The sequence below is a fragment of the Diadema antillarum genome, unplaced genomic scaffold (genome assembly GCF_040938485.1).
Source record: "Diadema antillarum isolate AM-2024a unplaced genomic scaffold, OU_Dant_1.0 seq00000163_RagTag, whole genome shotgun sequence".
NCBI classification, from domain to species: Eukaryota; Metazoa; Echinodermata; class Echinoidea; order Diadematoida; family Diadematidae; genus Diadema; species Diadema antillarum.
The window spans coordinates 542644-555912 of NW_027271234.1; the positions used below are offsets into that span (position 1 = coordinate 542644).

General features: G+C 39.5%; 1 protein-coding gene across 2 annotated transcripts; it reads right to left on the bottom strand.

Annotated features, from left to right (window-relative positions):
• Nucleotides 1-2303: 2303 nt before the first annotated feature.
• LOC139728093 (uncharacterized) lies at nt 2304-8939 on the bottom strand. Of its 2 annotated transcripts, none has more exons than XM_071639056.1 (3): nt 8894-8939; nt 4718-4876; nt 2304-3782 (listed from the first exon to the last, which is right to left on the bottom strand). In XM_071639056.1, exons 1-3 carry the CDS (start codon nt 8929-8931, stop codon nt 3548-3550), a joined length of 432 nt encoding a protein of 143 aa, XP_071495157.1. In that variant the 5' UTR covers nt 8932-8939; the 3' UTR covers nt 2304-3547. The 2 variants fall into 2 exon arrangements, with proteins under 2 accessions (XP_071495157.1, XP_071495158.1); XM_071639057.1 differs by lacking the exon at nt 8894-8939 and adding an exon at nt 5545-5589.
• Nucleotides 8940-13269: the final 4330 nt, after the last annotated feature.

Genomic DNA, 13269 nt, shown 5'->3' on the forward strand with positions numbered 1-13269 from the left:
GTATGGACGACATGAGCAGGCAGGGACTACGTTTACATCAACACATGTCACAGTCAAGAAGAGTACACTGTTTTGACTTCCGTTAAGTCTCAGTCTGTTGAATTCTAAAGATCAGTTGTTTTATTTTCTCCTCTTACATCAAAATATGTTTAAAAAGTGACAGGAGAGCCTGAAACAATTTGTGATTTTGTTGAGAGAACTATACATTCAAAAGTGTTTACTTTTATAGTTATTTTCACTTTTCAGACCAAAATGGTTATTTCTGCTGTTCAACACATGAACAGATATCATGCTTGTGAAATTTAAGGTGCCTATAACATGAATAGTTGCATCATGGGGAAACGCTATACTACACACAGGAGACTAAGGTTTTTATGCCTAACAAATTCCTTGTAATAATTATCCAAGAACTAAAATCAATGAATAAATAGCACTTTATGAATCTGCCAAGGAAGCTAAAAAGATGTAGCAATCAAAAAATAATTTAATCAAAAGAGGGTAAGTCGGCAAATCAAAGGTAAGGCATTTTTTTTTCTCTCTTCTTCACACTGTTTGCTGAGGGCAAAAGTCTGCTTACGACTAAGTACAAAGTGTAGTATAAAACCAGAATATTGTAGCATGAAATTTTCGTGAATTACCACAGGTATTCAAAATAGTGTACGCAAGAACTTTTGTGTTCATTTTAATTGTGCAAATCTTGGCTACTTATGAAATTTGTGAAAATTTCATGCACACTAAAATGTCTATTTTTCAACAGTAAACAGCAAATAGCTTAAAATAAAATATCTTGTTTGTGACTTATATTTAGTTCTCATTCAAACTGAGGAACTGCTGATGTCATGCCCTTGTTTACTTCACAATATTCAGACACTTTCTGACTTTGATACAAAGTGTCCTCAGACAAATGAAAACACTTGACCACCATGTCGACATCCTGTCTAGTCCCTACTGCACTCTGTATCGGAACCAGACTCCAGAAGTGTATCCAAAGCCAGGGGAGTCTTTCCTTCCTTCCACTTCTAAATGCACCTGACATCAGCTATTACAGTGAGTAGTGGTGACATGTTACTAACCCTCGCAGTGCTACAAATTATAACTGTTATCAATATTTTTGAGTGATTAATTTTTTGTGCTTAGCAGCTCGAAAACATATTCGCAAGTTGTTGAATTCGGGCTGTGCAATTGTCGGTCCATTCAGAATGTGCAGAGAAAATTGTGAAGATATTTTTGCGGGTTTTAGAATCTGCGCTAGCCAGAAGTAGCGGGAAATATACGAAAATTGTTGTCCTGCAAAAATTCCTGCGTTTGCAGTAATGTAAGTCCTCATGGTGACGATGGACTTCCCAGACATTTTTTAATCCATCAAATCTCACAAACTCATCGCTTTGGTCTTTTGCACACTAATGTAGACTGATATTAAAGAAATTGAGCAGGTGTATCACACAGGTTGATTGAGTAGAAACAGTGGGTGATGTCTACATGTACAATTCAACTTAATACAGAAGATTATTTTAATACTTTTCCACAAAACAAATTCACCACTTTCAAACTACACCAGAGACATATTCCCGCTGGAGACCGAAATGTTATGCTGATTGAAAGAGAACCCACAATGCTACAACTGTAATGCAACAGTTTTTCTCCATCCATCCATCATAGGTACACAACCGCAATAAAGAGATTTCTGGTACTCGTACTGAGCAATGCAGTTGGCCACAGTTTACTGCTGCTAGTGATTGTGTGCAATTTACAAATAGTGAGCACAAGTTTGTTACGTTCTGAAATATGCTATGTCCAGTGGTCAGAAAGTGACCCTAATCTATAACTGATAAACCCCTCCCTCAGTGGAGCAGCAATCTTTCTTCTCATATACTTTTATACCTTGTGATGCCTGCAAGCAGATGAAAGCTGATATTACTCTGTAAGCTTTATGCTGTGGGGAAAACAGAGAACCTTCAGCTTGCAAAGCGCCAAAAAATTATATGAAACACATCTCAAACTGGATATCTTTCAAGATATCTTTGCAAGGTCTCTTCAAATGTGCACTTCTCAATATGAGTAAAGCACAATATATCACACTTGGTACATTGTATGTAAATCCCTTCAATGTACTGATGAAGTTTGTAACAGTGCTAATTGACTCTAATGTACTATGAAACAAACAAATGGAATATTTCATTTACTGAAACAACGCAAAGCTGCATTATGCCTCATGTAATCGTGAGCATGAAAATAATACATCAAATGCAACAATCTAAAATGACAACGCATTCCTTATTCATTCTTACTAAGAAACCTTCACTTGCATTAAATACGTACATTGTAATCCCATACAAGGCATCAAAGCACATACATCTCTGCAATACTCCAAAACATTTTCTCGTGCCAAGTGCTCATACATTTGTGTTTCATTATTTACCTAGGCTGTGGGTAAATCCCTATTGAGACAAGAGAAATTCACCCCAAAACACATTTTTCTTTCAAATCTTTTGGCAAGTAAATACATGTACCATAAGCCAAATGTCTAACAATATGCACACATACATAACAATCTACTAAAAGACAATCAAAATGACTGAATCAAGTGAACTTTAATACAGTTAACATTTCACAATGTGCAACTCAAGTGTCCAACGATCTGAAAGGCAGCCATTTGGTATGGACCTACATGCACCCACTGGTATTTCCTGTACTGCAAAAGTGTACATTTTCGCGGTGTGAAAATTTTCGCGCATTTCACGCAACTAGAAACTAGCGTGAAAATAAAAGCACACAAATATTTTTGCATGCCATATGTTCCAGTGGAAAATGTCCCAATTGTGCGGAATTAAAAATATGTGAAATTCATTTTACCTGGCCGAGCGTGAGAAATTACTTGCGTGAAAATATCAAATTTTCCAGTAAGTGATTCAAAGGAGAGACACATTCAGCGAGCCTGGTATGCACTTCACGGTTGCTACCATTGTATTTTTATCTGTAGCCATATCTTTGTAATCATTCTTCCAACATCAACCCTGTATTACAGTTGAGCTACAATTGTATCTGCATGGATAATGTGAAAACATCATATACATAACCTTTCACAGGTATTTGTTATCAACAAAATACCAATATATATGACAGTAGATTTTCACTCGCTTTGCTGACCCAAACAACATGTCTTATACTGTACTCTACGTTGGCATAGTGATAGATTTTCCATCACCAATCTCAGCTGGCTGAGATGGTGTGACAAAACATGTGCGATGCCCTGAAGATTGGATTGCAAATCAATTGTGACGAGATGTATTGCACCATGTAGCAATTCCATCAGAGTTTCATGATGGCTCTTGTGACACTCTTACGTGCCGGCTGCAAATGTCATACCAATGTCTCCAAAGTTTCGTAATCCTGAATGACACCAAGCATCTTTCCACTCTTCCTGCAGCCTGACAGCAATAAATAACATCAACTCAGATTCCCTAAACTCATAGATGCCTTCACAGTACTTTATTTTTTTTTTCCAAACATCACATTAGATGTCTCTATTAAAAGGATTATTCCATCATCAGCGTTTGCGTTTTTTCCGTGGCGCGCTGTCAACACTGCTGTTGCTGTCAGAGTCGGAGTCGCTGGTTCCCGACGATCCCGACTCCGAATCGCTGTCCGAGCTTCCCTCCGACTCGCTGTCACTCGACTCTTCGGAGCTGGTGATCGTCGACGAGGAATCAGAGTCGATGGTCCCTGAGGATGATTCACTGTCGTCGTCTGAATTGCTTTCACCATTCGATGGCTTTCCGGCTCTGTGTATAAGGAGAAATCAGGAAGGCATTGCTTTACTTACCAATGAAAATTTACAAGTATGGCTTATGACAGGCTACCGTAAAACACAATATTTTCGAGGCATGAAATTTTGCAAATTGGCGTTGATGGCCTTTTTCACGGCATGAAATTTTCGCGAGTTGCCTCTAACATTCAATCTGTATAGTGTAGACATTAACTTTCACATGTATTTTAATTTCGCAAATCTTGGCTCTCGTGAAATTTGCGAAATTAAAATGCATGCAAACATTCCTCGTTTTACAGTATATAGCTTCTCTCAATCAATACTAGTCCAGGACTATACCAGAATAATACCTGCCAACACATGATATTTCAACTGAACATTTTTTTTTTCAAGTTTCATATAACGTCCAATTTTGATGCATCTGAAACTTAAAATTTAGATAAGCCAATTCATGCTACCTATGCAAACATGTTTCCTACAATTGTATATAAATCGCTGGTATGGCCAGCTAGCAAATGAAGGTCCTTTGCTTGGTGCTTGAGACAACACAATTTGCATTTAGACCATGGTATAGTACAGTAGAAAGTCAGTATACGAGATCCCTGGGACCAAGACAATTTGTTCTTTATAACAGATTTTTTTTTGGATTATCAGCAGTCAATAAACAATGAAAAACAAAAACAAATTCACTGGGACCAGAGAAATTAGTTTGTTATATAGTATTTTGCTATATCAGATGTATTTACACGTATATCAAGTTCCCACTGTATAAAGAATTTAACAAGATAAGCTATTAACCCATTGAGGATGAGTCCTGAGTACACTCAGGGAAGTGTCTATAGGAAATGCGTGGTGTAGCAAAATCAGCCCATCCTTAATGGGTTAAAGAGTAATTAATTCCCAACCACCATTTCTCTAAGATGAAACCACTGTATTCCACCACAAACTTACTGTGCTCCTTCCTTCTCTTCCCGCTGCCTCTGCTTCAGCTTCTTGTTGAGTGTGGATATTCTGGACGGCCGATGGACGTACTTCCTCTTGCCCGTGCATTCGTAGGTCCAGTGCCCCATCTCAAGGCACTTCTGGCATCGCACATTCTCCTTGTTTTGACTGCAATTCAAGAGCAAGACGGTGGGAAACATTTAACTGGCAATTTGAGTAGCAAATTTACTCTGCACAGTCTGACTATGCAATCATGAGAATTAATGACAAAAGAACGGCTGTGTAAGTTTACATCTTAACTGCAATTAAGGGAAGATGAATACCTTACAGGCGGGTCTAGGGCAATTACCCCCTGGGCAATTACCCCGCACCCTTCCCCTGGCCCTAATCCTAATCCTAATCCTGAACCTAATCCTATCCCTAACTCAAACTCCTAACCCTAACCCTAACCCTAACCCTAATCGTTACTCTAAGCTTACCACTAACCAGTATTTAGCCGGGGGGTAATTGCCCTCTCGGGGTAATTGCCCGGATACGCTTACAGGCACATGGACCCAGCGGCTTAGTTGAATGCGTGCGCAGGCAGACAGTGCAAGTTTCCTATTTGAGAGACCTATGCTATCAACTCCTCTTTAGTGTTTATGCTTCTACCCTTTTTTTATGAGTCCGAAGGAGTCTGATCCACTGTAGTCAGTGGTCCGATCACAGTTTGGCTCTTGATTTGGCTAATGATGAGAGCTTTAGCAAACTTCTTCTGTGATGTCAAACTAGGAAGCACGCACGCTGGCATCACTATAGACTGCATGATGCGCAGTAGACAACGAAGGCAACGTTACCTAGCAGCACCTACGCGCTATACTCTTGATGACAGCTCAACTGCGGCAATCTTCTTATCAATGCAAACGGTGATTGGCACTATCATCCAGCAGTCCTCCACAACTACCGGGTCTACGCACCTTTAATCGAAATGGAAGAAATAAAATGGAAATTTCAGTGTTCAGGTCATGTCTTTACCTTGTTCTAAGAGCTCTACCATACAGTAGACCAAACAGGCAATGTTTCCTCGTTGAGTCAAAATTCCTTCAATCAGGAATTCTCTGAAGAGATGTTGATTTCCTTCTTTCCATCCTAAAGTGGAGTGGTGGGTTTATTCTTATTTGTATTGTGCATGCACCACAAACCCAGGAAAACATATTTATGCACTCATAGAGCACAAATATAAAATAATTCTTAAACTTTGGTATTGTAAGAACAATATCTTTTGATTGGCCATGATCTCTAGTCTGCACTCCGGGTTATTGTGTTTTTCTTCCAATACCATACTATTTTCTCATTGCATTTTGTGAATTCCGCTGTCCAACAGCCTTTGGGCGCCTTTCCTGAATGCCTCCTGTGGCATCCAATGTAGACAGTGCACAAGCCATGCAATAGAATGCTATGTACAGAAAGCCTGATCCTTTTGTGCATGTGCAAGCTTTCTCTGAAAATCCCACAGCTTGCATGACTTGCGTGCTGTCTGCAGCGGAACACTTGCACGAAAGGCACCCACAGGCTGGTGGACAGCAGAATTCAAGAAGAAATTTAATCCAAAATACTTACACAGTGATTTGTTTGCTAATAAATTTGAGTACCCGGTACCCAACTACTCTTTCGGTGTGGAATAGTACATCATTGTAATTTGGAATAGACAATAATGCACAAAGGTTAGCTCTGATTTTATTTTTCTCTTTATCAAAATTTGTAAAATTATAGACTTCACTTTGATAGGGCCGATTTGAACGTGGGTAGGCGAGAGCTGCAGAAAAAAAGCACCGAATATTTGTGACCGGCGACAACGGTTTCAGGCAAAAGTCGGGAATTTTGAAAATTCATTTTTTCACTGAATCACATTGCCCATTTCCTAAGCTTTGGATTGATATAAAACACTTGTATTCTTCTGCACCATAAGTGGGCATAGAAAGAGAAATAAAATGCACTTTTTAAGTTGTTAGCCTGACAAAATTGCGAGAAAACAGGCTTTGAAGATTCACCTCTTTCTCAAAGACAATGTCCGAGCGGGGATGTGAGGGGAGAATCACCCATCCGTACGATCGTGCCAATCGATGTTAAGCTCCGCCTCTAGCAACCACATTGCCTTCTGATTGGCTCACTGAGAGAGTCAAACTTCCCGGGCACCTTCCTCGGAGCTCAGCATGTGGAGCCAAAAAACAATGCTTTTCGCTCGGGTTTGTTTACCAGTACGTCTTTCAAGATGGCGAATACGATAATTGCACGTATGGTGTACATGTACATGTGTATGGTGCACGCATTACGCAATGGCATCCACACGCCATGACCGTGTGCATGGAACAGGAGCGGTGCGAATCTACACATTTACAAATCGCGTTTTCACTGTGGTTGATTTGTCTTTTACGTTATCATTGGCGACCCTTTTTTTAGGCAGAAAATTGCTAGTGCTGGCAAGGGTCACGCTTTCTGTTTGTTTTGCTTTTACAAGACATACATAATCATGTTGCTTTGTTCGGTGGTGCTTATTAAATTAAAACAAACAAACGAACAAACACGACTCGTTTGGTGCGATCTTGACGTGTAGTATTGGAATATAATTGGTCACATGTGACCGCTCCTTTCCTCTCATCTATCTTCCATTGAGTCAGTCTGCTGTCGTAATTTTTACTACATGTACAAGTAGACAAATTTGAGAATATTAATTTAGTTTTCTTTTCACGTGATTATGTCATGCTACATGATTTTTGTTTCACTTCCGTTGTCGAATATTGCGGTAGAATAGTTTGGATAGAAAGTCAAACCGAAGAGCACGCACTATTGAACGGAGCGAGCGTACACATATACCACTTTCACAAGAACAATGGAGCATGTAACCGTGCACATGTGGACAAAGCATTCCCCAAACGCTGCAACTGGTGTCTCCGAAAGCCAAATTATGTAAATGTATGCGACGCACCAGCCAATCGCATGCGAGACCCTGCGCCGTAGCAACACTGGGGATATTGGCGCGGCGTTCGAAAGAAGCTCGAAACTGACATGTGCGATCCAACATAGGGTGCTTAAAATTCCATTTTCGATAGGAAAAACTTAGTCTTATGCTATGAAATTTAGTGTAGATGTAGAAAACATATCAAAGATTCGATTTCTGCAAAAAACCTAAATCGACAAAAATAATGGTCAAAATCTTTGTACCCCGCCTAGGAGGGAATTCGCTCTTGCGACTTTTGCCTGAAACCGTTGTCGCGGGTCACATTTTGAGTTGTATCATCAGGGCAATAGGTGCTGCAGCTCGCTGCACTGAGATGAGCGAACCTGTTGGCACCCGTGTTTCGATGGGCCATGGCACATCTGTTGATCATAAATTGATTTTTTGTCAAAAAAGTGTAGACAGATTTTTTGTTTCATATTTTCATCATGGAGAGTGAGCACGTGTGTGTAACAAAAATTTAAGTGCAAACTTGCGACAATCTATTGTCAGATGTGAGATGGATGATACATGTGTAGGTGAACAGAGGGCCTCATGAGCACCCGGCCGCGGCCCGGCCCCAACCTAATTTAAATGAGGAGGAGGGATCCTTATGAGCAGGAGCCCCCCTCGTGAGCAGGTTTCTAGGACTGTGGTCTACACGCCTGTTACCTCCTCGTCTTGTCTAACTTTTACTTTATTTCTATCCATCTACCAATTCAAACAGACCAAGATCATGATGATGAGTAAAATGATATAAATAATAACAGAAATTTCACACACAAATTTCTGGCAAATGGGCAGACAATCATTCACTGACTCAGTTCTCAGCTCTGCTGAAAATAACACCAGAAGAGGGAAATCGTCTCAACCGGGGTGAAACGGTAACATCTTCTGTATTTCTACACCCAAGAAAGTCCCTTTCCAAACCACATGGCATCGTGTGATCACGATACCTACGCAATCACTTCCCCCCGAAGTCGCCTGCCAAGCGAGATCGCGCCCCACGCGCCGGCGACTTCATCCCCTTCATGAAGGGTTCGAGCCCGCCCGCCCGGGCAGTTCTGTCTCCACAACAATGTATCACACCTCTAGAACCCTATGGTCAATCTTCCATTTCAAATTCACTCACAATAATGGTATGTGAGCATAGATCATAAATCATACATATTGTAACAAAATGAAATGATAAAAAAGGAAATTTTACTTACTTTCTCTTGGCGTTCAACAAAGCGATTCGGGTCGCCATTTCGACAGTTACAGCCCTCTACGGTCAGACAGGGCCAGTAGTACTGAGGGATTTTCCCCACCGGGTTCGGCGAATTATTTTCTCTGCGCTCTCAACGCAGATTTATGTTTTTAGTGTGATAGATTAAAAGGAAGTTTGCTCACAGAATCCTGGTGTCACGTAAGGGTAAGTCGCACATCCTTCTCATCTGTATTACAATTGTTCAATGATTCATCTGCCTCAGGTAACTAATACAACTATATTATGCAATTTTATGCTTAATTATTTTTTGTTCCTACACTCACTACAGAGGTTGCATTATTGCACGGGTGTCCCCCACTCACAGATTTGAAAACAAAACAAAACAAAACAAAACAAATTGATAAAGAAAAAAGAAATCCCCAAGACTCTTGAGAGTTCTGCCTGAGAACCTTCCCATCCTGGAAGAAGGGGGAGGGAGGGAGAAGGAGCACTGACCCTTGACCTAACTCACTGCATATCAATGTAAAATACCTCCTTAGGTTACCCCATGCCCCCCCCCCCCCCAACACACACATACACACACTTAAAACAAACAATAAACACACACACACACACACACACACACACACACACAGTATGCGACAGGTGGTTGTCAGAAGTCAGCAATTGATATTGGCCATGTGACTTCAGCTTTTAATATGACTGCTGACGGTGCTAATCTTTAATGAAAAGAACAAAATATTACAGAGCATTTGGTCATACATATACACAGACAGACATGCATCAAACAGACAGACAGACAGACACACACATATCCATATCACCACACCAGTATTACACTCATAACTGTATTTATCCAGTCATGATCATATCCTGGATCATTAATACTGTACATTGGTTTGGCAGCTGTTGATGCCCTCAAGAGTAATATACATGTACAATAAATGTACATGTATATATGTGATCTGATATGTTGAGCATTCTGTGGATTCAAAGGAATTACTTTTCATCACTTTTTGGGGTGTGTGTGTGTGTGTGTGTGTGTGTGTGTTTGTTTTATTTTATTATTACTATTTTTTTGGGGGGGGTGTTTCATAGGAAGGTGGTTTGTCATTTGATTTTCAGTCCTCTTAAGGCTTTGTGAGAAAGCTGATTTCTGATACTTGTCTGGATTTATGAAATATACATTATCATCACTGCTGAATTCAACAACAACAAAACCCATTTCCCCACTCATTTTTATGCACAGACAGCATCCATCAACATCTCACATAGTACAATTCATGCACTTGAGTTCAAATCCTGTATAGTATTTGAAAGTGTTGTTTTTATTTCATCAGTGGACAAATCATACTGGAAGTCTTCATATTGTCAAATTCTTGCCCAAAAATCATCTTGAGCACCAATTACTTCCAGATAACTGATAACACAAATCATCAATACACTATCACTCTGATAATAATCTTTTAAGAGTGTGGTATGATTCTGGCTAATACAGGTTTACATACACATATGTACGCTGAACTGCAAGAGCTAGGCATTGTCCCCCAATTTCTCTCACAAGGGCTGTCAAAAAGGCCCCCTTCACCAACTTTCCCCCATATGCTCTTTGAAAGAAAACAAGTTTAATAATCACATTCTGTGACATGCACAAGAAGCGACACACCAAAACTTACATAATTATTACCTCCAATATGTGGGACAGAGCCAGACTGATCACACACAACAATGACTACACCCCAGTATGACGGTGAGCAGAAATGCTACTTACTGATCCTGCTTACTGCCACTCTGACAAATAATGTTAACAAGATGAAATAGCATACAATGTACAGGAGGAAATTTAAACCTATCTTGTCCTCTTTGTGCTTTAGTTTACTATCTAGTACTGTCACTTTTTTATTTCCACTCCTAATTTCCTGAGCCAATGTGGCACATTTTTTTTTCTCCTGAAGATTCACATTTTGTGTGTTTTTGCATGGTTTTTTTTTTTGAACATCCACAATTTTCTTTCAAACCTGTACCCTAAAAGTGGAGGCACTTCAGTTATAGGGTTGAATGAAATACAAGCAAAAAGTAACTATCACACCTGAAGTTTATACAGTTCCACAATAATTGCACAACGTACCCTCTAAAATGCAGTATACGCATACATCATAAACACAATGGACAATAGAAAATGAAAAAAAAAATAATGTACAAAATCTGAAGTGGAAGACACTTTACACACTCTGCACTGTTAGGAAGCCTGCCTATGGGAATTCTGCTATGAAATCACCCAGACTGGCAATTTTGCCTCATTTTAACTGGTACTTTGCTATGGGAAGTTTCCATTCCAGCAAGAGTTGCTATCCTAGCATCTTTTATGAAATTGGGCCCTGGATTGCTGAATTCACCTCATTGAAAGAGATACTTCGTTATCAGTGAGCTTGTTCTGGCAGAATTTCCCTGTATACACAATACACTAGCAGCCTGCTGGCTTCTCTGTGCTTTGGCCATATTGAATTCAAAGCAGCAGATTCAATGAAGGATGATCAAGAAACTGTTACAATCTCACTGTAAGCCTTGAAACACAAGGTGAATGCAGAAAGCTATGCATTATCATGGCAGTGTTAAAGTCAGCTGGCCCACAGGGATTCATTCATTTGCTCTTTACATTGTATATAAAATGTGATTTTGTGACTGATCACAAAGCATAAAAAGATAGAAAGATCAAAACTCTTTTTCCCCAGCATTCATACTGTCACTTAAATATACCTGAAGCACATGGATGAGGACGATATTACTCAACATCAAACCAGGAGAGAGGGAACGTTGTACTAATTCAAGGATGAGGTATGAGTGATAGTGGCTATGACTATGGCTATTCTTTACATGCAGTCAAGATGTGGCACAATGTTTATGCAAAATCGCACAATCACACTGGAGTCAGATTGTGTATCAAAATATTATCAGAATTAAAGTAAACATGAACAGATACATCCAAGCTGGCAGTAATCTGTTGAAGTGATAGTGTTTCAAATGTTAAAAAGCACTACAAACATGTTTTGCCTGATTAGTTTGCATTTTCACTTGTAATAATATTTGCATACTATTGACAATACGTTACTTGGTGTCCAATGATCCAATGATTACTGACATTTACTAGTTTGCATTTTCATTTGTGATATTTGAAGACTATTGACAATACATTTCTTGGCTCAGGAAATTCCACTTCAACAAGAAGTGTAATGATGATTTTTGTCTATGAAAGAAAGCATGTCTGACGAGGTGTCGGAATACTGCTCAGAAATTGGTCATAAAACACCCAGAGTATTTGCAAGAGGTAGCACATCACACAACAGCTTGCAATAATGAAACCTTCATGATGTCACAATCAATTCGTCGGGTGCCCGTGCATTGGCCGCTAACGCAATACAATTTGTATTGCGTTAACGGCCAATGCATAGGCACCCGACGAATTTCTCAATGATATTAAGTCTATCGTGTCACAAGGCTGTGTTGCTTTCATTAGCATCAAAATAGGAAACATCCCTTAAAAAAATCCTATTTATTATGCATAATGAAAGCATGTTCACTTTCAAATCAAGAGGGGACTATGTGAACATTCTGGTTTCTTTCTTGTTACAAGCTACTTACGCGTATAAACCTCTACGAGCAATCACTTGCCGATTGTATATCGTAATCTTGGAACAACTGCCAGTACAGTATGGTGTACAAACTAGTTGCAACACAAGCCATCAAAATATGTACCAATTTTTATGTTCCTTCAGAAAAGAGAATATAATCATCAAGTTTGACAAATACATTATGCCCCAAATAAACTGAAGACAGTAGCTTCCGTTGACACACTTTAATATAACATGTACCCAATTAGTCTTACTGTACCTGCCCACGAAAGTAACTTTAATAATGGCTGCTAGACTTATCACAAGTCTCTTGCAAGAAAAAACAACAACAACACACAAGTATTAGCTTTATGCTTGCTTTCCAAATAACTTGCCATCATTTTCTGCTCCTCTCAATTTCTCTCCCAGCATCTTTACTGTTTTAATCCCTCATTTTTTTTATTTTTTTTTTTTGAATTCTTTGGACAGATTAGATAAGGATTAGCCAGCAGCTTGGCTGACCACAAACCAATTCCAGTCCTCCTTGGTGTCACAGCAGGGGTCAATATTTGCACCCTTCTGGCAGATTTATTAATTCTTCCGATATCCACATGCCACAGGTCATTACCTACACCTGCAGTTTAAGCACCTTTTACAGAGCCTTTTGGAGGACATCTACCATGTACCAAGTACACATTTCATTACATGAAAAGGCACATATCTCACAGTTCCGTGCCATGCATTATTTTGGTGCATATGTCTATATATG